This window comes from Equus przewalskii, chromosome X (genome assembly GCF_037783145.1).
Source record: "Equus przewalskii isolate Varuska chromosome X, EquPr2, whole genome shotgun sequence".
NCBI classification, from domain to species: Eukaryota; Metazoa; Chordata; class Mammalia; order Perissodactyla; family Equidae; genus Equus; species Equus przewalskii.
In genome coordinates, this window is record NC_091863.1 from 29563376 (window position 1) to 29590702 (window position 27327).

General features: G+C 36.0%; 1 protein-coding gene across 1 annotated transcript in view; it reads left to right on the forward strand.

Annotated features, from left to right (window-relative positions):
* The window catches only part of CFAP47 (cilia and flagella associated protein 47), a 422907-nt gene that overhangs the window by 288687 nt on the left and 106893 nt on the right, over positions 1-27327 (forward strand). The window contains exons 49-51 of the mRNA XM_070603391.1: positions 2753-2864; positions 17860-17994; positions 24876-24973. Coding sequence (XP_070459492.1) covers positions 2753-2864; positions 17860-17994; positions 24876-24973 — 345 coding nt within the window. The remainder of the gene's footprint in view (positions 1-2752; positions 2865-17859; positions 17995-24875; positions 24974-27327) is intronic.

Here is a 27327-nt window from a genome sequence, read left to right on the forward strand (position 1 = left end):
GACTTCCTTAATATCAAAGAGAAAATAAAAATCAGAGAACCTAATTGAGATACAGGTAAATGCTGTGACATTTTATCAAAGTGACAAAGTGGTAGAAAATAGTTATGTAATAAGGAAAAGAGGAGGTGCCAGACTTCCAGGATGGTGGAACAAGGAGTTTCATAAATCTGTTCCTCCTTAAAAGCAATGAAAACACTGGCAAAAATTGTCAAAATGAAATTTTTCAGATTTTGAAATTAAATAAAGACTTAAAACAATCTGAGGAGTATTTTTTCAAGAAAAACAGAAGCTTGGTAAGAGCAGCTTGGTTTGTGGCACTTTGAATTGGCCTATTTTTATTCTCCTCTCCTGAGCTCCAGTCTTTACAACCAGGGGAGCTATGAAAAGCAGCAACCTTGCAAACAAAGGAAGAGGCAGACTGAGTGTGACTCTCCTCATAATTCCCATCCCCAGGACATGTCACAATTTGACCTTTCTCCTCACTCTCTAGTGGATGACTCACACTTCCTGCTTTTAAAACTTACTACAAAACCTTAACTAAAAAAGTATAATATTAAAGAAAATGTACTGGCATGTGGTAGACATGTAGATGAATGGAATAAAATAGAACATCCTGCAATTTATCCATAGGCTAGAGTAACGGTCAATTGATCTTTTTTTTTTTTTTTTTTTTTGTGAGAAAGATTGGCCCTGAGCTAACATCTGTTGCCAATCTTCCTCTTTTTGCTTGAGGAAGAATGTCACTGAGCTAACATCTGTGGCCATCTTCCTCTATTTTGTACATGGGACACCACCACAGCATGGCTTGACAAATGGTATATAGCTCCGTGCCCAGGATCCGCACCCACAAACTGGACCACCAAAGCGGAACACTTGAACTTAACCACTCTGCCACCAGGATGGCCCTGGTCAAGCAATTTTTGACAAGGATACCAAGAGAATTTAATGAGACAGTCTTTTTAAAAAAATGATGCTTAGACAACTGTATTGTCACATATAAAGGAATGAATTTGGACCCCTAACTCATACCATGTACAAAAGTAAACTCAAAATGGATCATAGACCAAATTTAATAGCGAAAACTATAAAAATCATAAAGGAAAACATAGGAGTAAATCTTCATGACCTTGGGTTACGCAGTTAATTTTTAGATATGACATCAAAAGCACAGGTGACAAAACATAAATATAAATAAATTGGACTTAAAAGTTGAAATATTTCAGGGCTGGCCCCGTGGCCGAGTGGTTAAGTTCACGCGCTCCGCTGCAGGCGGCCCAGTGTTTCGTTAGTTCGAATCCTGGGCGCGGACATGGCACTGCTCATCAGACCACGCTGAGGCAGCGTCCCACATGCCACAACTAGAAGGACCCACAACGAAGAATATACAACTATGTACCAGGGGGCTTTGGGGAGAAAAAGGAAAAAATAAAATCTTTAAAAAAAAAAAAAAGTTGAAATATTTGTGCTTCAAATGATACCTTGAAGAAAGTAAAAAATGAACCCACAGAATAAGAGAAATATCCACATGCCATATATCTGATAAGGGCCTTGTTTTTAGAATATATAATGATCTCTTACAGCTCAATAATAAAATGACAACACAGTTTTAAAACTGTGCAAAGGATTTGAATAGACATTTTCCCAAGGATGATTTGCAAATGAGCAATAAGCAGATGAAAAGATACTCAACATTACTAGTCATTAGGAAAATGCAAATCAAAATCACAATGAGTTATCACTTCACACTCTCTAGGATGGCTATAATCAAAATGACAGACAATAAAAACTTTGAGAGAACATGTAGAGAAGTAGGAGCCATCATGCATTGTTGGTGGGCAAGAAAAATTGTGCAGCCATTTTGGAAAACACTTTTGGAAAGCAGTAACTTAAAAGGTTAAATTTCGAGTTATCATATGTCCCAGCAATTCTGTATGTTCATAGGAAATGAAGATCTATGTTCACTCAAAAATGTGTACATGTTTTTATAGCAGCATTGTTCATAATAGACAAAAGTGGAAACAGCCCAAATTTCCACCAACTTAAAAATGGCTATAAAAATAATAATTAAAACGATGGATATACAAAATGCAACGTATCATGCAGTTTAATATCATTCATCAATACAAAGAAGTGATATATACCACAACATAGATGAATCTTGAAAACATTATGCTAAGTGAAAAAAGCCAGTCACGAAAGACCACATGTTTTCTTTCCTATGAATTGTTCAGAATAGGCAAATCTATAGAGACAAAAGGTAGATTAGTGTTTGCCTGGGCAGTGGAGGGTGGTGAGATGTAAGCACTCAGTAAGCTGAAAGTTGAATTTAACCAGAGTTGTGGTCAAGTGCTGCTTAAATAGTCTTTATATGCTACATTAATATTGATGTAGAAACCTATTGAAATGGTTCATCTTTTGTACATCAAATTGCACAAAGAAAATTGTGCATGGCCTATAAAAGATATTCAGATTGTCTAAGCATCAGTGATCTTGCTACAAGTAGCCACAGAAAATAAACATTGTTCTTTTTGTGAGAATCATTTCCTTTGTTCTATTTTTTTCATAGGCCTAGTCTCAAATTTTTCTTTTGCTGTATGTAGTGTTTTTCTGGTTTGATTTTCGTTTAAAAGTGAACAGTTTTAATGGAAGTATTTAAATTAAATTTCAGTTTTTTCTGTGCTTTAGCTTGCTACACTAATTTCATGTAAATATTGACATTATATAATTCTTGTTTTTGAATTGTCTTTTCTAGGTGTTTTCAGATCTTCCAATAGTGTGGGGAAGTCGAAACATCACCATAGACCCTGATAACGTAGTCTCGTATATTCTACACGTCTGCCCTTGGAAACGTGGAGTATTCAAAGGTAACAAAACCATTCATAAAATATTATTAACTACCACGCTAGGACTGATACATGATGAGAAGAAATGAAAATGTAATTTACACTTCCCCTTTCTAATAAATGACCCAGAGGGAAATTTGGTTTTCCATTTCACTCATTAGCTTTCTAAATAATCAGAGCTTTGGAGCATACATTTTAGGTGTAGGACTATACTCTCTTGTTCGTTTATTTGAAATTATTTGTGGGACAAATTCCTAGAAGTAGAAATATTTTGTTAAGGATATTTGCATTTAAAATTGTGATAAATCCTTTCAAATAGTTATGCCAGTTTATGAAGCAGATAGCATCCTATGAGAATGTCTGTTTATAGGGCTAGGTATTATAAAAACATGTATATGCACTTAATTGATGTGTGAAAAATAGGTTAAAGGTTTTGATACATGTGAAGTTTTATTCCTTTGTCTCGAATGAAACATTATTTATACAAATTTCCCTGATGGTTGCCGAACAGCATTGCTTGCTTGCGAATGGGGGCGAGGGGTATTCCTACAAGGTTTTGAAGGGAACAGGGATGATAAGTGTAGAAGAGTAATAGGGAAGAACTGAGGGGCTGTAATTCATCAAGGGAATTAGTTGTCCTATTTGGGAGAGAATTCAGTGCCCCATGGTGGTTGGCTTTTGCTGAGGAAATTATTATAACGTAGGTAAATGGACACAATTTAGAAATGTAGAAAGCATACGCTTAGTAGCAATCTTGTGCTCCCTGGAAGTACTAGCCTCTCATCCCTGCTTGCCTCAACAGAGTGTGTTAGCTTAGAAGGTGTAGAGAGCTGCTCCAAAGAAGTACAGAGAGCCTAGACTGGGTGCCAATGCTATTAACAAGCAGACGGGACCTTTTAGAATGGCAAACACAACCCAATCAATACCACTGTAATAGAATGTGCAGTGAAGGAAGAGCCAACCTGCCACCCCCACTCTCTGCTTCTATTGGCTTGACCTCAGATGTCCCTACAGTCATAGTCGTTCGCATCTTCTGAAATCTTCCATTTTCAGACTTTACAAAGTCCGTTAATAATTCTCCATGTGATAGGTAGATTTTGATAGTGAGCCTATTCTAAGCATGTCAATAAAGTACCATATTTCATCATTTTTTAAGGTAATTGAGATGATCTGAATTGATTTTAAGAAATATCAATTTCAATTTTCATTTTAATCATCAAATGACAATCCCAATGGTTGGTGAATTTTCCTTAGTTTTAGGATTTTAACTAGTCTTTTGTAAAGGGCAGCAAGTCATTCAGAATTGCCATTATTATTTTTGATAAATGCAATAAATCTCAATTTCTTGTTCAAAGAAGGCAGTGAATTCTGCTATGTATGAGAAGGACCATAAGAGGGACCTCAAACTGTAGAATATTGTTGAATTATGAATATTTACAACTACTTTAAACAAAACCCCTGGTCCATGAATCAAACTCTTAAGGTTATAGAAATGGAACTAAGAAGAATTAAATAATCAGACTTAATGTGCTTTTCCTTTGTATAGTCATTTTTTTGTTGCTTTTAGTAGCATTTGCGACCATAAAATTTCAGTACATATTTTCACTAATCAGATATGGACTCTTTAGCATATTGGTTAGGAGGATTTTAGAAGGAATTTGGGGAAGTTAAAGGCAACTCAGTGTGCATTATTAAGTGAGGATGAAGTAGGTAAATGTTGACTGGCTACACAAGACGTTTTGCAGCCTTAATAATTTTGAAAAATATTTGCAAGGCACGATCATGATCGTTCTTCCCAGGGTAGTCCCTTAGAGTTGAATTCAGTATGATTTAGAGAAACTGAGCCTGTAAAGAAAGCTAGCTTCATTTTTATTGATATTACTGTTGGAAGACTTCTACGATATTTTAAGCAGTATAAAGGCAATTGCTTCTGAACAGCCGCTAATCTGATATGATATAAAGAAAACTAGACTATAACATTTTCAGACATACATGAAAATGTTCCTACTTGTCCTGGTTAAAGAAGTATATCAGGTGTGTGTGTGTGTGTATCAGTGGTCTTTTAAAACAACTTTGTGCTCTTTTTCAATTCTGTTCTTAATTATATAAGAATTATTTATATAAGACCTATAATTTGGGAAGCCTTGATAAGCATAGTAGTTATAAACAAAACTGACGTTCAACCAATTATGCTCTCTTTGTTAAAATACTGTGAAAGATGCTTTTCCTTATATGTTGAGAAATGCTCAATTGTTTGAGCTCCACTATTGTGTAACCCTTGCCACCCTAACCACCACAGTCCCTCCTCCAACCCCCCCTGGACTTCCCAACAATCCAGCAGCAACTAAAGAGTTAACACGTGATGCATCAGAGTGCCTCAGGACTTTGATCCAGCATCCTTTCATTGGTCAGAGCTGGAATATAGGTTTGTTAATTGTTTCCAACGTTGCCACTGGATACAAATATGGATATCATATGACTCCTACCTCCTAGGAATTCATATCTGGTAGTGAAAGTACATATCCATAAGTCATCTCGGTATTAGGTACAGTCTGTTTTACCAAAAGTTTAAACATGGCACTGGGGAGCATGGTAGAGGGAAATAGTAATCCTAACAGTGGGGATCTGAGAGGGCTTCCTAGGGGGTAATGGGTTTATCTGTAGCTCTAAGGATGGGCTGGGATTTATCAGCCAATATGGTGGGGAGGGTATTCCAGCAGAGGAAACAACCTTATTGGAAACACAGAGAAAACACTTTCTGTAAACAATGAATAGAGGGGTGTGTCTGGAGTGTGTGTTTGTGGTAGCGAACGCAGGGTGACATACACTGAGAAATACAGGCAGACTTTGTTGGGCAGTTTTGTTTTGCTTCTTATTGTACTGGGAGCCATTGAAGATTTCTGAGGGGCATGGGTCAACTGAGTTCTAGAAATAGAAATCTGGAGATAATATATTAAACAGATAGGAAGGGCAAGAGAGGGCAGTTAGATCTGAGAGATCATTTAGGGGCCTTTAGCAATATTCTCATTGATCAGTTCTCAATATTTGTTTGTGCCATTTCTTCCAAAAGCAGACTCTGAGAAAGAGTTTAATTGCAAGTAGTTTATTTGAGAGGTGATCACAGGACCACTCAGAGAGAATGAGGGGAAGTCAGATGCTGAAGGGAGAAAGTCAATAAAAAGGGTGAGGAAGTTGGGGTATTTATCCACTAACTTCCATCAATTATTAATTAAAGTTTCTCTTAGGAAAGATTCCCATGGCAGTGAATTCCCACTGGAAAAGAGTCCCAGGAAACCACTGATGTGGGTGGAAACTGTCTGCAGAGGGAATTTTATTGGGGCACTGAGAGCATATACTAAAGTGGGTATCATGGCGTATCGATTGGTAGGTAGAAATTTTGAGAAATGGATGAATTTGGAATTTTCACAGCAACCTGCAGTGAGCTACAATCATGATTCAAGTGTGCCTGTGAGGAGGTTTGAATTTGAATGCCTATTTGGCTAATGCAACAAAATGTTAAGACTGATCATTCTAAGCGAGAGTGAAAGGCTGACCAAACTAGGCCAGTGATAGTGGGTTAAAAAACAGAGGGGCAGTTTCAAGAGAAATACAGTCATACGTTGCTTAGTGACAAGGATGCATTCTGAGAAATGCGGTGTTAGGCAATTTTGTCATCGTGCAAACACTGTAGAGTGTACTTATGCAAATCTAGATGGTTCAGCCTACTATACACCTAGGCTATGTGGTACCACTCTTATAGGACCACCGTCGTATATGTGATTCACTGTTGACCAAAACAGTGTTATACCGAGCATGCCTATAAAAAGGGAAACTGTTGCTGTAACAGTTTGGGTTTCCACAGAATCAAAGTCTGTGAGATGGGAGATTAGCATTCAGGACATTTATTAGGGAATGTGTTGTGCTCAACACCTCTGGAAGGAGAGGTAAGAAAGTATATCGGCCAGAGGGAGAAGTTGAGCTTCCAGACAGGCCCAGTGAAGGCTTCAGTCAACTCATTGGGGCCTCTGAAGCTAGTATGGCCCTTCAGAGTTGTCCCAAGTTGGGAGCAGAGGACTGGGCCTTTATACTGCTGTGTTGATCAGTCATTGAAAGTAGGCTGCATGTGGAAGGAGGTTTGAACTTGAATGGGTCATTTTTCTTCGAGTCAGGTAATGCCTACAGAGGACTGACCTGATGACGGTCATCTTCCAGCATCTTCCAGACATCGTTTCCCAGTAGCTACAGAAATAAGTTCTTCATTCCTGAAAAGGAATATGGTTGATGCAGCATAGTGTCCACCACAGCTGCATTTGATGAAAATTGGATATGGAGAGAGAAGGGGGAAAGGAGGGTCAAATGTACTTCTGATACTAAGCAACTCTGAGGAAGGTGGTACCGTTAACTGTGAGAGAGAAACAATCGGTAGGATAGATTCACTAGTTAGGAAGGGAAAGCCCAGTTCTATCTTGATTTGAAAATTATCTTTTTATGTCAATAAATTTCAGAAAAATGGAAAAATGTTGAATCAGTCAACCTAGATATGAAAACATGTAACCTAAAAGGGAAAGAAACAGACAAACAAAACCAAACAAAAATATCATGCGTTAAGGCATGGCAGAAGTAATGTGTTAATAACCGAATGCCTTAAAATATAATGGCTTAATTCTCTCCTTAATAACCAGGAAATAACCTCTTTAGTCTGGAGTGCAAAGCTAATATTACTGTCTGTTATTACAGGATTGTATGTAATTGTACAAATGCAGTAAGGGCCTGTTGCCTATTTGTATTAGTGAAATATGCAAGTAAATCTCCATTTGTCTCAGAGGGAAGCTTTATTTTTTGCATAAGACTAATACTTCCGTAAAGATGATTAGGCCTTAGTGGTCAGCATATACTTTAGTAACAATAATCCTTAAATTAATTTTGATTGCAGTAACATAATGTGATTCATAAATATCATTTAGAGATGGCTATAAACATGCATGTCCACGACATGGAGCAGTTCACTTCTAATAAAGCACTAAGAAAATGAACTTGTCCATGTAAAAATTAAAGTTGTATAATTTGGTATAACTTACATATCACTTTTTTTAGTAATTAGCTCTAGTTGCTCTTTAACAATCTACATGGAGCACATATGTCTCTGCCATAACTCTTCTGAGTCCCTTGTGAGGATGTCACACTAATCAGCTCAGTGCCCTCCAGTTCGTGAATATCAGGGTCATAATATAACCTTTAAAAGCACATTTTAATAACAGCAAACAGGTGACTGTCTAAACTTGTTGGCATGCCTCTAGGGCCCCCTGTCTATGTCTAGAGCTATGAAGGTAAATAATTAGTTTGGGGTTTGGTGGTCCAAAACTATAATGTGAAATCTGGGCCCCAAATCACGCAAATGTGGGTTCTTCAGCTGATGACTTTTTCTCTGATTCCCAATTATGGCCCCAAAAGTGAAGACCCCAGGCCACCACAGAGTAGCCTGTGTCACAGAACAAATGGCATCTCCAGTGATGACTCACTACACTGGATTCCTGCGTTCTCAGTTTGTATGTGTGTTTAACTTAAAAGTTTTGGTTGGGAGGAAGTTCTCTGAACATCACTTCCAACATATTGTAAAATGGCAAACCCTAAATATTTTAAACATGTTTTATCTATTCTTAACTAGTGCAGTTGATTTTTTTTAACACAAGTATAGGACTTCATAATTATGTCTTATGAATTCCTACTTGTGAGCAACAAACATACCTTCATCTCCAGGGGAAAAGTCTTTAGAATTCTAAGAATCATTAATGACATTTGTTTGTAACCAAAGGAGGGAACTCAGGTAGTTGAATATTTTACCTTTGTCCAAGGAGTGATGGAAGTACAATAGAGAAAACTATTAACGAGGATTGTTTATTGAGTTATGAGTCATTCAAATGTATGAACAAAAAATCAGGCTGAAATAATTTAATATGTTGATCATGGCCTAGTGGCCTAAAATGATCTCTAAATTTTACACAAGACTATTTTTACACCTAAAACTAATACAATGTTGTATGTCAATCATATCTCAGTTAAAAAAATAAGGAAAATTTTCATATAGCATTTACTTAGAGGGTCAAGTCTCTAGATGTTATAGAATACTACGTGGGCACGGTTCATTGCCATCACCGAGGTGCTTTAACTGTTTATTCCACGTTAGAAAACTAAATATTGAAAATACACATTTAAAGTGATTTACACTCATATTAGTAAATTTAGTCTCCACTCTGAACATTCAAGATAGAGTAATCTGAGATTCTTATTTTCTGTGACCCTTGGTAAGCCGGTAGCTCCGGAAAGTAGGTGACAATGATCGGTTTTGGTGCAGTCAACAATTACCTTGTATTTTTTCAATAGCAAATGAAAGCGGGGTTTTTTGCTTGCTGAAAAGTGATTGTATTCATTCAGTTCAGCACAACTGTGAATTATAACTAGAATTCATTTCTGCAAATTTGCAATTCAAAAGTCTGTATGCTGGAATGTCATCTATTATGACATTGACACCAGAAACCCTCGTCCAAACAATTGCAAACAAGCTTTCAGTCAGCTTTGCTAAGACTTTTTAAGATTTCTTCTCAATAAACTTCTACTGAATGTCAAAACAAAACGTTTAATGTGTGCACAATAAAGTTCTTATGTTAGGCCTATGTTTAAACAAGATAGAAATAGTTTTTATAGTTGGCATCCTGCTACTCTCTGAAATGATATGCTATGCAGAAAGATATGTATTACCAGTTGCCATCTTTGAAATACAGATTCAGTTCAAAATTAGATTTCTAATATTGTATGTCATGAAAAGCACTGCTTGTCACGTGTACTTTCAGAATGTGATGCTGAGTAAACATAGTGCTATTTAAATTTGCATTTTTCATTTAACGCTTGGGCAGTATATTCATGCTAACCACCACGTTGAAATGGCAAAATTGCACATCTTTCGCTTTGCTATTTCCTATTTTACTGTTATTATGTTGCAAAGGAACACGTTCAGAAGTCAAATATGACCTCAACTTCCAATTATATGATTCTCTGGTTGTATGATCTTGGTAATATAATTAACCTCACTGAATATTAGATTTCTTACATGTAAAATATAGATAATATTTGACCTTCTAAGGCAGTTATGAGCATTAAATTGGAATATATGAAAAGTGCTCATCCAGTAGCTGCTCAGTCAATGTTTATCACTCTGTTTTTTTCTCTGAGGAAGATTTGCCCTGAGCTAACATCCATGCCGGTCTTCCTCTTTTTTTTTTTTTTTTGGTATGTGAGCCACCACCACAGCATGGCTACTGACAGATGAGTGGTGTAGGTCTGTACCCAGGAACTGAACCTGGGCCACAGAGGTGGAGCACACTGAACCTAACCACTACACCACCAGGGCTGGTCCTATCACTCTTATTTAATATAATAACTCCCATTTTTTAAAATTTCCTAACATGATATGGATATATGGGGGTATTTGAAGCTTTTGTCCCCACTCTGTCCTAGTTTATCTCAATGAAAATGCCAGGGAGGATGCTATCCAAAGCTTGGCTAAAACTGAATTTGGGTCTTACTGGCTTGCTCCCACCACCATTGTGAACTGCTACATAGGCATAAAAGCATAAAAACTAGTCGGATGGCCCTGGTCTTTCAAAACAAGTGTTGGTTGCTATAAAGCATTTACATGCTCTTTTGGATAAAAGAAATGGTTTCCAAAAGCAGGGCCTTGAGGTGCTGCAGAGAGAATAAATTGGGTTTGCTAGGATGCTCTCATGGTCTTTTGGGCTCTCTTCTTTGCTTTTACCATCTCTGCTTTCCCAGGTAGCGGGTGCTCTGATGTTTCATGATAGCTTTGGCCACCTGCATGGTATTACCTTCAAGGGCTTGTGAGCACTACACCTTTTTCCTGCCCCTTGACTACAATATCAAAATAAGTGTTAACTCTAGTCTCAAGCCCTACTTAGATGATTGTCTACAGATAAACTCATTCATGTCAATAGATCAATGAGTGATGACATATACTGCAGTTTCTGCCTTTACACAAGGTGATCTGTCCTTTGACTGTCAGGCCAGCATTGGCCTCCAGACCAACACCCGGCAAACAACAGCAGCTATCCAGTGAATATCAAAGGAAGAAACAATACACTTCGAAAATAGTTTCTGAAGTATTTAAAAAATTGCTTAGTAGTGCACTAATAGAAGTGCGGTAAAATATGAGAATAAGGAAGATTTACAAACTTAGAGAAAAGCATGAATTTGAAAATGGCACCTCTTCTGTCAAGCTGAAGGAAGATACTCCTGGAATTTCATTGTTTACCATGAGGCCCACGTTTAATTGGTACAACACTCACTTGTAATTCTTGATTATGTGTTAGAGACGTAGTTCTCCTTGGGAATGCAAGGCAGGCTGTTGATCCTCTATTGAATATAAACTTCACAGTGAGGTGAATCCCAAACAGATGAACAAAGAATAGCATTCGATGGCGGTGAAACATACGTGACCTTATGGAACTAAAAGGAGATGCAGATAAATATGTTAGATAGATAAATAGATAGATACCTAGGTAGATAGATAAAAGTCTTCTGGGCATCTCAATATGATGGCTTCATGAATTATGCTGCATTAATTATCTTGCACATGCTATTGCCTGCTGCAGGAAAGATACCAATAGGTGGTTGTGAACTCCACTTACAAATCCTGCTTCTACAATCCTTCCGATTTTGGGTGATGGTTCTCAATTCCTATCACTACCTGCTGAGCAGTGGTGGGTATAATAACATGCAGTGTATATTTTTAACAGCTTTATTGCCACGTAATTGACATATAATAAACTGTATATATTTAAAGTATGCAGTTTGAGAAGTTTTAACATATGTATACACCCATGAAACCGTTGACACAGTTCAGATAATGAATATGTCACCCCAAAAAGTTTCCTTGTGTTCATTTTTAATCCTTTTGCCCTCTCCTCCCCTCGTGCCCCAAGCCACCCTTGCCCTAGGCAATCATTTATCTGTTTTCTTTCACTTTAAGTGCATTTTATAAGATTGTATATAAATGAAATCACACAATGTACATCGTTTTCTGACTGTTTTCTCGTGTGCAACATAATTATTTTCAGATCCATCCACACGGTACATGGATCAATACTTTATTTCTTTTATTGCTGAGTAGTAGTCCGTGGAATGGTTATACAGTCATGCGCCGCATAACGATGTTTCAGTCAGCGATGGACTGCATATGCAACAGTGGTCCCATAAGACTGGTACCATGTAGCCTAGGTGTGTAGTAGGCTATACCATCTAGGTTTGTGTGAGTACACTCTGTGATATTCGCACGATGACGAAATTGCCTAACAACACATTTCTCAGAACGTATCCCCGTCATTAAGCAAGACATACTGTACCATGATTTATCTATTTACTTGTTAATGGACATTTGGGTTTTTTCCCCATCTTTTGGTAATTACAAATGAAGCTGATATGAGCATTCATGTGTAAGTCTTTGTATGAGCATATGCTTTCATTTCTCCTGCATGAATCACTTATGTGTGGGATGGCTAGATAGTATGGTAGTTGAATTTATAATGTTTCAGGAAACTGCCAGACAGTTTCTCAAAGAGATTGTTCCTTTTCCCATTCTCACCAGCAATGTATGAAAGTTCCAGTTTCTCTACATCCTTGACCATACTGAGTAGAGTTAGCCATTTCAATTTTATCCATTTTAATTTGTGTGCAGTGCTATTACAGTGTGGTTTTAATCTTCATTTCAGTAATGAATAATAATGTTGAGCATCTTTTCTTGTGCTTGTCTGTCATCCATATGTCTTCTTAATTGAAATGCCTTTTCAAATCTTTTGCCTACTCCCTCTCCATTAGATTGTTTTCTTATTGTTGCATTTTGAGATTTTTTTTAAAAAAAATATAATCTGGATACATGTCCTTTATCAGATACAGGCTTTCAAAAGTTTTCTCCCAGTTTTTGGCTTTCTTTTTAATTTTCTTAACAGCATCTATTGAGTAGCAGAAATTTAATTTTTTTCCAGCTTTATTGAGGTATAATTGACAAGTAAAAATTGTATATATTTAAGATGCACAATGTGATGATTTGATTATGTATTCATTGTGAAATGATTATAGAAGTTTTGATGAGAACTAATTTTGAGGAAATGCAATTTATCGCTTTTTTCTTATATGGATCAGGAAGGAACATGTGGTTTTAATAGCAATCTAGACTATCACTGCTTTAACATCCTGCCCCAGAAATGAAAGCATGATTCTTACTAAAGTTACAACATAATCAACCATCCTCTACAACACAAATCTGAATCCTGTAGATGTTAATAAGCCTTCCCTATTGTCTGTGGTGTCTTCTGTTATACTCATGTCAAAAATGTGTTATAGAAGAAACAAGCAGTATAATACCACAAAAAAAATGGAGCCTATAGGACTACAGTTGGGTGCTAAACTACTATACATTTTATCATAAAAATTAAGAGCCTAAAAGAGTGGGAGACAAGAGCCATATTATACACAGAATAAAGACAGATGTGGCTATAGCACCGATTTCTTAATCTCTCTTCTATATCAGCCACATAATTTTGTTTGTCTGCCTTGCCTTTTGGTCCCCTAATGAAGGGGAAATAAAACAAAAACAAGAGAGTTAGAAATAAGGTTAAAATGAAGGAAGAAAAAGATAGAGGAAGGTGGAGGGTTAGCAGAGGATTCCTTAGGGTTTCATCTTTAGTCTTGCTGTTCAGATTTTATAGGGTAGTATGATAGAAGACAAACAAAACAATTGAAATTCATTTGATCATGTGTAATATAATGTACATAGAGCAAATACTTATGAAAAAACTTCTTGATGGAATTAATGTGCCTCTGAGAAATTCACAAGTTGATAAATCCCAGCCATATGGAGATTTTTCTTAGTATTATTCCTCATTAGCAACAGGGAGAGATGAAGCACGAAGCCAGTGGAGGGAGCAGGGTGAGTGTGAGGGGGCCAAGTGCCAAGAGATCAGAGACCTTGCCAGATTTAACTGTTGCCATGGAAACTTGCTTTTAGAAATTTTCTAAGAGATGAAATAGTTTAGGTGATCAATGAGCAGTATCTGAGACCTATCACTGTTGGTCAAAGTAAAGGTTTTCTAAGTATGTGAATGATTTTGCTATTTTTCCAATCAAAAGCCTGTTTATTCTGTGGTATCCTTGGTGATATTTAGACATGATTTAATGTGCCATTTCCCATATTCTATGTCAGGGAAATATATATGTCTTTGCCACTTAATACCTGTGTGACCTGGCATAAGCTACCCAACCTTCTCTATGTCCAGGTTGCTCAGCTTTAAAATGAGCCTAATGAGTAATTAACTCATGTTTATTAAAAGAATTAAATAAGATAATGAATGGGAAGCATTTAGCATATGCCTAACAGAGCAGGCATTAAATAAATGGTTTTTCCAAAGAAAAACTGTTAATATAAAATTCCATTACTCAGTCTTTAAACTTGAGTCTGATATTTACATTTTACAAGATAGTATGAAATCAGGGAAAAATTCCTAATTTTTAAAAAATGACATACTATGAAATCCTTGTTTTATTGACTATTGAAAAAAGCATTTTGGAAAATCAAATGCTTAGAGTGTTTAACAGAGAAAAAAACTCCGTTTGTCAAAATAAAAGCTTGTGCTATTGAAAATATAGCAGTTATAATTACTATTCCTATTAGGTTTTTTTGTAACACTCTCTTCAGACAAACCAAAAATCTCCATTATGATTTTCTTAATCAATGTAATTTTACGTTAATCTCCAACAAGATGTTGTATCTTGGAGAGTTGCTTTGGGTCACTACTCTGATATCTGTTATACCTATAGTTTTTCCAAAGCAGTCTGATAATTTTCCTATTACTCTGATAAACTCAAGCACCAACAATCAAACTGTTATTTATTTTTGTTTCTTTTTGGATGTCGTTGGCCTTAGCCAGATCAGAGAATATAGGGGACACAGTAATCACATGTACATATAGTGTGGAAAAAAATGATCATCTTTTGAAACATATATTTTTCTCATAATCATTATTTCCTGCATTTGATTGGAAAGTTGACTGCTGACAGACTGCTGAGTCTAATGCTATTCTTTGTAACAAGTTTACAAGAATTTGACAGCTCTCCTCTTCTACAGTAGCTAATTAATAACCAAAAATAAAGATGCAATTAAAAATGTAATTATTTAGAAATAAAGTTAAAATTATATTGCCAAGGAAAAGATTTTCACTAGAAAAAACTGTGTATAAATTAGTGGCATAATTCTAAGATGCATTGCTTGAAAGTGTTCTTTCAATTAAAACATAAGCTATTAAATAACCTGTAATTGTTTCCATAGTTTCTTCACCCATTGCTATTTTTTGAAGTAGATACTTAATTTCTCATTCTGGTCTGTAATATATGGTCTTGTTACACTCACATAGGGCTTTTGAATTGTTTTACAAATGATTGCTCAATTTCTATTTGTTAAGGGATAATAAAAATGTAATAATGTTTAAATGGATGTGTTGGAGAAAAAAATTATGGTGAATATATAAATAGACTGAAATGAGAAAGAATGGAGAATATGTATTTTTAATTCTTGAGATTATTTCATAGTATTTGGAATATTGATTAGGTTTCCTTATTATTCAGTGCACACATGTTGTTTAACATATGTAGGTTTTTCCAAATAATGGTTTTATCTAACTGAATTGTGTTCTTAATTTCTGTTTCAAATTGTTCATTACTAGTGTATAGAAATTCAACTGATTTTGTGTGTTGATTTTGTATGCTACCAATCTGCTGAATACAATTTTTTTGTGAAATCACTAAGATTTTCTACATATAAAATTATGTTGTCTGCTGACAAGGATAATTTTACTTCTTCCTTTCCAGTTTAAATGACTTCTCTACTTTTTCTTGCACAATTGTTCTGGGTAGAAATTCTAGTATTCATGTCCAATAGCAGTGATAAAACAAGAAATCCTCGTCTTGGTCCTAATCTTAGAGGAAAAGTGTTTAGTCTTTCACCATTGAGCATGTTAGCTGTGGGCTTTTCATATATGGTCGTTAACGTTTTGAGGAAGTTTTCTTTTATTCCTTGTTTACTGAGTGTTTTTATCGTGAAAGGCTGCTGAATTTTGTTAAATACTTTTTATCCATCAATTGAGATGATCATATGTTTTTTTCTTTCATTCTGTTAATGTGGTATATTACATTGATTGAGTTTTGTATGTTGAATCACCCTTCATTCATTCATTCATTCATTCATTCCTGAAATGAATCCCACTTGATAATGGTCTATAATTCTTTTAACATGCTGCTGAATTTGGTTTGCTAGTATTTTGTTGAGAATTTTTGCTTCATATTTATAAAGAATCTTGGATTCTAGTTTTCTTTTCTAGTACTGTTGTTGTTTGTCTGTTGTATCAGGGCAATGCTGGCCTCATAAAATGAGTTAGGAAGTTTTCCTTCCTCTTCAATTTTTTGAAAGTGTTTGAGAAAGAATAGTGTTAATTCTTCTTTAAATAATTGGTAGAATTCAACAGTGAAGTTATCTGCTCCTTGGCTTTTCTTTGTAGAGGGGTTTTGATTACTGATTCAATCCCCTTACTAGTTTTCTGTCTATTCAAATTTTCTGTTTATTTATGAGTCAGTTTTAGTAGTTTGGTATGTGTTATCTTAGCTTTAAATATTCCACCATAACTTTATCTCTTTTTTATCTTTATCTTTAATTCTCTCTAAAAATCTTAATAGTGTGACAATATTCTGTTCTTTTCCCATTTGAAAGAAGTCACCTATTAAACCTGCTTAGATCAGTGCCAGATATCTCTTTGATTTTTTTAAAAAATTTGTTTAATATCCATGAATATATTTATGCCTTGAGTCATTTTTGGTGATTTATGTTGTGCATTTCCTCCAGATTTTAGTACTGAACCTAACAAAGTATTGTGTGTGTGTATGTAAACATACAAATAGATGCATTCACACACACACATGAGATGGAGAGAAGGCTTTTTGGAAGTTAGGTGTTATTACAGCATGTTTGAAAGAGGGAGAAATTGAAAATGCAGAAGAGAGTGGGGAACATTATAGTAGCAAGGTCCTTGTTAGACTGGAGTAGATGGGGATCGAGTGCACAGATCCAAGGGGTGGTCCCGGATTCATAGAGGAGGAAGGCCAGAAGATACGGTCACCGATGTGAAGAGTTGGTCAATGTGGTGAGGGGACTGTGAAGTTCTTTCCTGAAAGTGTCAATTTTCTTAGTGAAATAGAAACAAGATGATCAACTAGGAATGAGGAGGGAGAAGGAAGTGTTGGAAGTCTGAGGGGAAAGAAGATTTGAACCATTCTCTAAATGTGAATAAGAAGAATATGAATATGGCAAGCTGGTATTGAGATATCAAGGCCAATTCTGAATTATTTCCATATGTATATTAATTTCAATGTAAAAATTAATACTAATCTTTTCTAAGTTAATGTTAGTGTAACAAAAATTCCAGATAGAGTGCCAAGTTTTGACACTGACAACTTAATATGTAATACAATTATATCTTACATATTAAGTGTTTAAAGGAAAATTCATGCTTAGGGTATTTTATAAGACAAAATAAAAAGTTTTTAAATTAGGTAATAAATAGTGTTAAAAATGATTTAGGAAGAAAATATGTAAGAACGGTCACCCAAGACCAGTAAGTTTTCTGAAAGCTGATACAGTTCTATTATTTGCCACATTTTCTTAATTATAAGAAAGCTGTTAAAAATTACCGTTTTAATGGAGATTTTGAAAATATTTCCTTGAACTTTCCATTAAATTCTTCAGTACCACCATCAAGTTTAATTCTGATACTAACACCTAGAATTTATGCTTGGCTTTGTATTTATTAGTTTCAAGCTAGAGCAACATTGATACGTGAAACTGACCTTTCATTCTAAAAACGAATCCCTGTTTAATCTGCCATCTTGTACTAATGTGTTGTAGGTACGATTTCATTTTCCGTTAAAAGCAGAGAAGATGATGATTCTGAGGAAGACTCTGATCAAGATCGAGATCGAATACCCTCCTTTCAGAAATCATTATCAGAACTATCTCAAGATTTTGGGGAGGAAGACTCAGGTAAATTTATTATTATGTGGAGTTTCACGATTACTCTTCGTAAACCCTCATCATTCACTTTTTTTTTTTTTTAAACTGATCTTTCTAATATGCTACTTTTTTTTTTTTTAAAGATTTTTTTATTTTTTCCTTTTTCTCCCCAAAGCCCCCCGGTACATAGTTGTGCATTCTTCGTTGTGGGTTCCTCTAGTTGTGGCATGTGGGACGCTGCCTCAGCGTGGTCTGATGAGCAGTGCCATGTCCGCGCCCAGGATTCGAACCGACGAAACACTGGGCCGCCTGCAGCGGAGCGCGCGAACTTAACCACTCGGCCACGGGGCCAGCCCCCCTCATTCACTTTTAAATGAATAGATACTTTACATTCATAGTACATAGACAATTGTGTACTGCATATATCAGTAAGAATTTTGTTGTATTATTTCAGGATTAACTGTGTGGCTTACTTTCTAGATTCATACTGCTTTTAACATTAATAGATTATAATACTTCAGCTTGAAGTCTGCCTACTCTTTCATAAGTGAAAACTTTATATATATTTCCATTATTAAACAAAAAGTTACTGTACATTTCTGATAAAATGTTAATGAGTATATTATTTTAACAATGTAATATTCTTCCCTATGTCAATATAGGAGATGATAGCAATCTTTCCCATATGAAAAGAAAGTAAATGCTATACTTTTTCCCTTCCTATATTATTTGACTGTTGTTCAATACTGTATCTTTTTAGTAGAAATTCAAAGGAAAATGAGATGGTGGAGAGTTGGAATAGTCAGGGCAGTTTTCCTGGAGAATGGGTGAATGAGTTCTCTTATGGATGAGTAGCAGGGACATAAAAGGGCTTTAGAGAAGAGTGGGTCACCAAGAGCAAAGTTGTGGAGACCCAGAGGTATACCAAGGAAGAAATCTTTATTGAATGAATTTGTATTCATCAGAAGTCTTAGAGAAACAGACACCACCATAATATATTATATTATAGCATAATATAAATAATACAATATTATATATATACACATATTCAGAGAGAGAGAAAGACAAAGAGACATTTTAAGGAATTGGCTAACATGATTGTGGGGACTGGCAAGTTCAAAATCTGTAGGGCTGGTAAGGAGGGAAGAAAATTAGGTAGGAGTTACTGGTGCTGTCTTGAGTCCAAATTCCTTCCCCAGGGCAGCCCAGGCAGGCTGCAAGCTCAGGCAGGGTTTCCATGTTTCAGTCCTGACTAAGAATTGCTTCTTCTTCAGGCAAGCTTAGTCTTTGCTCTTAGGGCCTTCAACTGATTGGAGGAGGCCCACCCACATTATGGAGGGTAATCTGTTTTACTCACAGTCTACTGATTTATATGTTAATCACATTTTTAAAAAAATAGTTTCACAGCAACATCCAGACTGGTATTTAATCAAACAACTAGCCACCATAGTCCAGCCAAGCTGACACATAAAATTAACCCTCAAAGAATACATGGATTAAGATTGATATTCAGGCACTATGCAAAATGATTTGGAAAGGGAAGAGCAGTTGGGGCCAGCTAGGACACTGCAACAGAAAATTGGGTTTGAAGTGAAGAGAACAATATCTTTTATGGTGGTGATGGGGATAAAGAAATACCACTCAAGATGGAAAACATTTCAGAGATTAGCATTAGATGACTCTAGAGAGAGGAGATAGATAGAAGGGATTGGTTCCAAAATATAACAAGGTTTGTTTATATCTTGGTGAATAGAAAAATATTAAGACAGAAATTTAGAAGTGTTGTGTCTTAATTAAATTAACATCTGTTAAGTAGAGCCTGGCAACTTGGATGATGAGTCAAGTTTCAACAAAAGACTACAAGGGAGAGCCAGTCCTGATGGCCTAGCAGTTAAAGTTTGGCATGCTCCACTTCAGTGGCCTTGGTTTGTTCCCGGGTGTGGAACCACACCACTCGTCTGTCAGTAGCCATGCTGTGGTGGTCATTCACATAGAGGAACCAGAATTCACGACTATACACAACTATGTACTGGGGCTTTAAGAGGGGGGGAAGGAAGAAAAAAGGAAGATTGTTAACAGATGTTAGCTTAGGGCGAAACTTCTCCTGGGGAAAAAAAAAAAAGTGAAATAGAGGAGTTTATTACTCACAGGTCCTACAGGAGGCACACTGCATGTCTCCAGGGGCCACACAGGGAGGTCAAGGCAGGGTGCAGGCAGAGAGAGCAGAAAAGGACCTGGGACACATGCCTTTATTAGGATCCTTGGGTGGAGTGCTTTGGGGTTCTGGGTTAAGGCCAGATTGATCAGTTCAAACCCAAAAGAGTGGTGGTTTTTGGTAAGCTTCATGGGGCTTTATGTGAGCCGTGCACTATGGGATGACCCTGGGAGGCAGGGAAGACTGCTTATCACAGAGTGGTTGGGACTTACATTACATTCTTACTTGTCAGACATTTACATTTATTTGTGACACTGCAGGCTGTCACTAGGGCATGTGCTAGCAGGAAGGGCTAGTGTCAGTTCAAGCCCCTGCACTTGGGCACACAAAATGGATGCCAAAGCAGCAATGTTAGAGCATAGTTTACTAAACTCAACAAGAATAAACAGAAAAGTCTAGGAGGTCATAACGCTTATTAACACAGTTTTGTACTTCCTGATTTTGATGTGACAGCAAGACATTACATGACAAGATCCAGTCATTAGTTGAATATTTGGAGCAGAGACAAGGTGAAAAAAATAATAAAACGGGTTGTAAAGGTTTAAGGTTTCGTCCATTGAAATCATGCAGGTGAGGCCAAAGAATAGATGACTGTTGTAGATGGATTATGCTAAGAGTTAAACCCTCATCAATATCTAAGGCAGAAGAACCTTGAAAGAAAATCAGAATATTATGGTGTCATGTTAATGGACTAAAATAGAGTGATGTCTAATAAAAAATTACTAAGCTGCGTGATGACAGGTTGCAAGGTAGATTAAGAGCTAGGAAAAATGCATCTAATAATATTACCCATATCCCCGATTCTTACGTCTTCCCATATCCCTACTCAGACAGGATTAACCCTCCATCCCCTATAATAACATGGGTCTTTTTCTTACAAATTGCTCAGCGGTGTATTTCTTTTCTATTAGGAAAGATTCATTTATGCAAAATGAATAAGTTCCACACATCTAATGTACAATAATTTGATTATAGGTAATAATATAGTAGTGTGTAGATGACATTTGCTGAGAAGGTAGATCTTAAGTGTCTTCACCTCCCCCTGCCAAAAAATGGTGACTGTGTGATGTGATGGATATGTTACTTAGCTTGATTGTGGTTGTTATTTCAGAATGTACACATATATCCAATCAGGTTGTATACCTTAAATATATGCAATTGTTTTTTTGGAGGAAGATTATCCCTGAGCCAACATCTGCCCCCAATCCTCCTCTTTTTACTGGGGAAGACTGGCCCTGAGCTAACATTCGCACCCATCTTCCTCTACTTTATATGTGGGACGCCTACCACAGCATGGCTTGCCCAAGTGGTGCCATGTCCACACCCAGGATCCAAACCGGTGAACCCCGGGCCACCGAAGCGGAATGTGCGAACTTAACTGCTGCACCACCAGGCTGGCCCCTGCATACAATTATTAATAGTCAGTTATACCTCAGTAAAGCTGGGACAAAAAAGAAATGAAAACTAAATAAGAATTTTTTAACCTCCCAAATAGGGAAATATGAAAAATAATAACACCCAGTTTTAATGAGGGTCAGGTTGAAAGAGATAATCTTATGTATTATAATGGGAGTTTGAATTAATAAAAATTTGAAGAGAGAATTTGCAATATGTTTAAAATTTTTAAGAATTGCTTACCCCTTTTGATGCAATGATTTCCGTCTAAGAAATTTGTTATAATAAAATAACCAAAGATATGCACAAATATTTTATATAAGAATGTTCCTTATGTGATATATTATGTGGAACAATTGAAAATAAAATTTTAATAGTGAATATTCTCTGAATTATAGAAATGAGTATATATTTAGATATATGTATGCATATTTATATCTATATACACACATTTGAATAAGTAAATTATATGTAATTGGTATATCCCAATGTATTTATATATTTATATGTGTATCTATATCTATGTCTTTTTTGATATATTAAGCCTATTATTTAATGCAAAAAAATTAAGGAGTTTCTCTGGGTCTTGAAATAATTACTAATTTTCATCTTCTTTGAGCTTTTCAGGAATTTCTCAAATTTCTATAGAGAGCGTTATTGATTTTATAATCAGAAGAAAATTTAATATGTTCAAAGCCTGTAGTTAAACAAAGTTTAATAACTTTCTTGTTCTTCTTATTAATCACCACTAATCCCACTCTAACCAATATATTCATATTCGCTGTACATTTTTAGCAATGTAGAAATCAAATAAACTATCACAACACTGCCTTATGTGATAATTACAGCAATTACAAATAGGAGGTGTTATTGTCCCTGTGATGGCTGATTTTATGTGTCAACTTGGCTGGTCCATGGTGCCCAGATATTAGGTCAAACATTATTTTGGATGTTTCTGTGAAGGTGATTTTGCATGAGCATTACATTTAGATCTGTGGACTTTGAAGATTTGCCCTCCATAATGTGGGTGGGTCTCATCCAATGAGTTGAAGGTCTTAATATAACAAAGACTGACCTCCCCAGAGCAAGAAGAAATTCTACGAATAGACTGCCTTTGAACTCAAACTGTCGCTCTTCCCTGGACCTGGAGATCCAGGCTGGCTGGCCCAACCTGCACCTTTTGGACTTACCAAGCCAATTATGTGAGCCAAGTCCTTAAAATAAATCTCTCTCTGCCTCTGTCTCTCCTCTCTCTCTCTCTTTATACACACACGCACACCCCCCTTCTGTTGGTTCGCATTCTCTGGAGAACCCTGACTAATACAGTCCTCATTCCACAGACCACAGATGAGCAGACCGTTTTACTGCTCTTTGCTCTAATGCAGAGTTATGGAGCATTCAGTCTTCTTAGTTATAGAGACACTTTCTCTCCAGAATTATTTTCCCTGTGAGTTCATTGTGGATTAAAGCATTGGAAAAACCCATAAAATATACATGAGCTACCTAGAAGAGGAAACACTTTTCATTTTAAGAACTTTATTTTGAGACGTCACATTTAAACATCATAAAAGCATTTAAAGCACTGACATAGAATTGAAGAAACAGCCAATACAAACGTGAGCAGAGGTTTCCTCAGTAAACTAACATCAGTATAAAGTTGGTAACTTATTCTCTGAACATTAATAGTTTTAAGGGAATTAACTAGTGTCTGTAAATTAATAAGCACAAGAGGCAATTCAAAATGTGGAGGTATGTGCGCCCTCAAGAACTTCTCACAGGTGTTTGTAATAAGAACTCACCAGACCTCCTGTCTTTCTCCCTCTCACTATCTGATTGCTCTGAATGTCTCAATTGGTCTCACATCCGCTAATTTGATAAGTGCTGCTTGAAAGCTAAAGTATTAGAATAGTATGGAATACAGGACAGTGTGGTACAAAACAGTGCAGTGCAATAAGAAACGATGCCATGCAATACAATACAGTACAATGCAATACAATGTCATTCACTGCCTTACGGTAGCATGCAATGCAATGCAGAACAATACACTCTCTCTTGCAGAAGAGAGAGACTGAGAATTCCACTAGTCTGGGCCTCTTATTTCATCGATGAGGCAACTGAGGCCCAGAGATGCTAGTGATTTACCTAAGTAAGTTAATCAAACATAGCAGTTCTTGGAATCTTTAAAACATGACAATACTGATATGAAGATGCATACAGTTAACTGAAACTGGAGGATATCTTAAACTGTAAACTAGCCCAACACTGGAGAATAAAGAATATCCAAGTGAGTATCTGAACAGATGAGAATGAATGGAAAGAACCTGGGTTTGATGCCAGTACAAACCCTGCCACACAGGGCTGTTGTGATAGACCAGGGTTCTGGTTTCAGGATTCGAGAGTGTGACTTTGGACATCACCAGTGGCAGAAACACCTGCTTTTTAAAGAAATATGAGGAATCCAGGTATAAATATCTTTTTCACCACTTGGTCCATATCCCATTCCAGCTTTCTTTGGGCTAAATTGCTAGGATCCTTCTTCACAATCCCAAGAAGCCAGAAATCTCATGAACTGTTCCTGACTTTGTCCTTAGACTAGATTCTTTTTTTTTTGAAGTATGCTTTTTTTTGGTGAGGAAGATTGGTCCTGAGCTAACATCTGTTGCCAATCTTCCTCTTTTTTTCGCCCCCACAAAGCCCCAGTACATAGTTGTGTGTCCTAGTCGTAGGTCATTCTAGTTCTTCTGTTTGGGACGCCGCCACAGCATGGCTTGATGAGTGGTGCTAGGTCCATGCCTAAGATCCGAACCAGTGAACCCTGGGCCGCCAAAGCAGAGTGCATGAACTTAATCACTTGGCCACAGGGCCGACCCCTAGACTAGATTCTTATGGTACTAGAAATGTACTGTTGTGAATTAAAATACCATGTTTAGACATTTCTACATGCAATATCTGAATGCTTTGACCAATTACAGGGAAAAGATTGGTTTATTTCTTTCGAAGTATTAATCTTTAAATTAACCGTAAAACAGTCTTAAGTTTATTTTTGTGGAGAACTTAATGAGTTACTGGGGCAGGCATAGGGCAGGGAGCTTTTCCAGGGCATTCTCATGGCCATGCAGGATGGCGCTTCTCTTAATCAATCACAAACTGTGATGAAATCAGCTTCTCACCCTCCCCTCAGCTCTTTTAACAAATGAGTCCATCATAAAGAGTTTGAAAATGATATCTGTTCATGTTTCTCATACTTTTATATTAAGTATGGTGTTCTGAAGCCTATATTAAGCGCTATTTTTTCTTTCAGATGATGGTTTTAGCAATTTACGCATCTGGTATTATCTTGAGATCCATAGCTCTCCTGGACCACCTGTAAACGTTATCGAAATAAACTGTTTTGCTCTGGTAAGAGCCCATTAAGTATTCATAGACTCTATATTTTTGCAAACAGAGCTTTTGTTGTACACTTAAATTGCTGTCTATAAAAAATATCCATATTAAATGAGCATATTGGGATAAATTATTCAAATTATGGTATTTTTTTAAATCCAGTAATACCGACTTTAAACGCTTATGGAAAACATCTTTCAATTCTATGGTGTCTTATAGTGGCTGCCCTGGTGAGCATTCTACCTGCACGTTTCAAGACTTCCCAGGGCAGACTTACCCTTAGCCTCTGTGCTGCCCTCACACACATGATAAAAGCAGGATTGTGCTCTCGAGACTCTCTCAGTCATGATTCTTCTTGGCTTCCACAGCAGGCCTTTCACTTTGAAACATATTTGGAGCAACTGGCATAGATTTGAGGTTTTAAATAATAATCACTAAGAATACAATTGTCTCATATGGATTATTAAAGTGTTACTAAATCCATGTCCAGGATTATTTCATAAAGTCAAATATTGAGAGTCTTGGTTTGAAAGAAATAGGAGGACAATATTAATTGCCAATAATCATGTTTTAATCAGATTTAATTTCCTTATTGTTAGTACTAAAATATTTAAATTGATAATAAATAAAGGTTATCTTCATTTTAAATAGGCAGAGAGATTTTTTCATAAAATTGATTATTTCGAATCTTGAACTTTTTCTCCAACAAATAGAAAATAAGAAAAGACGTAAAATACTTTGTCTATAAATCAATTATTTGCCCACTCATTTCTGGGTAAATGTCCATTGAGGCATAGAAAATGAATGGTTAGACTATTGAAATGCACTCTAGTATAGCTTGGAAAAGCATTTTATTCTAAGTGGAAAATGATTTAATATGATGATGATAAGATCATTTTACTCAATGAAAATGGCCTATTTCCATGACCCTGTTATCACTGTAGAATAAAATCTTTCTTACAGGTTATTTTTAAATGACATAACTTTAATTAGGGAACCACTTGCTGTGGAAAATGATTACTGGATTAACAGTCATCTCTTTATCAGGACACAGGCAAAAAATTTTTTATAAAAGGAGAAATTGGGACCATGCTATCCAAAAAAGGGAAACATTGGCTTCCTTATTAACTATATGTTTAAAATAGGAATAGAAATGAGTAGAAATATGCAACACAAACTAGTAAAAGTAGATGTAATTCTAAAATTACTTATAGACAAACAACTTTTGCATCTTCTCATTAAATGGTGCATAAAGTGCCTCCTTTTTAGAAAGACTTATTAACTCTTCAAGAAAATACTGATAGAAATTGAGATTTTTTTATAACTCTCAACCTTGAATGGTGAAGATTGTCATGCAGGTTGAGAAACATACACCATCTGGGTATTTTATGTGGATATGTCAGAAGACTGAGCAAAAAGAAGCCACCACCTGTCTCTTTTAATGAACTTTGAATATGTTTTCATTTTTTAAATTAAGATTTGCATATACACTTTCAGGAATACATTCTTTTCATAAATAATATACTTTCAATTAACGGCCCCTGTCCATTTTCTGTAAAGGTCTTGCCCCTCCCCATACAATAAGTTCCATTATTATCGTGTGATCCTAATTCAGTTTATGTTGATTTACTATAAATTTTTAATTTAAACCTCTCCTGGTTTTGGTACTACAGTGGGCTATCTATAACACATCTTGTGTGTGTGTGTATATATATGTATGGATTGATTCTAATTATTATCAATTATATTACTGAATAGTTAACATAGTTGTTTCATAAAGACATTTAAATAATTTTCTCTCAAGGTCTACACAGATGAAAATGCAATTCCTGAGCCCCCATTCCACTGAATAGTTTTACATCATAATATAGGAGCTAAACTTAGCACCGTCATCTGTTAGGTTGCTATGTTTGTCGCTATAGGCAGGTGTTCTTACTAATTAAATGTTCACTTTCAACTGAGGTTGGTGGAGTGAAGGGTAGTCTTTTTCGACTAGTTCTACACACATAGGTTACCAATGACAGGTGATGTTATTGCCAAGTTATTAAGTTTTCTGACCTTTCTAATAGTAATTGCCTAAGGTAAAAACTTAGACACTCTTAAACTCTCAGACATGAAGATTTAGTTGGTGAAGATGATATGGATTCTTTTAAATAATCCCATCAAATAAACCTTTGTCCACTTCTTGAAGAAGATACTTTCTGAATACTTTCCAAAGTACACTAAAATTGGTGTCCTCATCTATATATTATTTCCTAATATTTTTGACTGCATTTGGTGTTTTGCCAAACTTTCAAGAAATAGTTTACTTAAACCTCAGATTGTCAGATGTAGCAATGGAGCTTTCAAGATACTAAGCCATCTCTGAT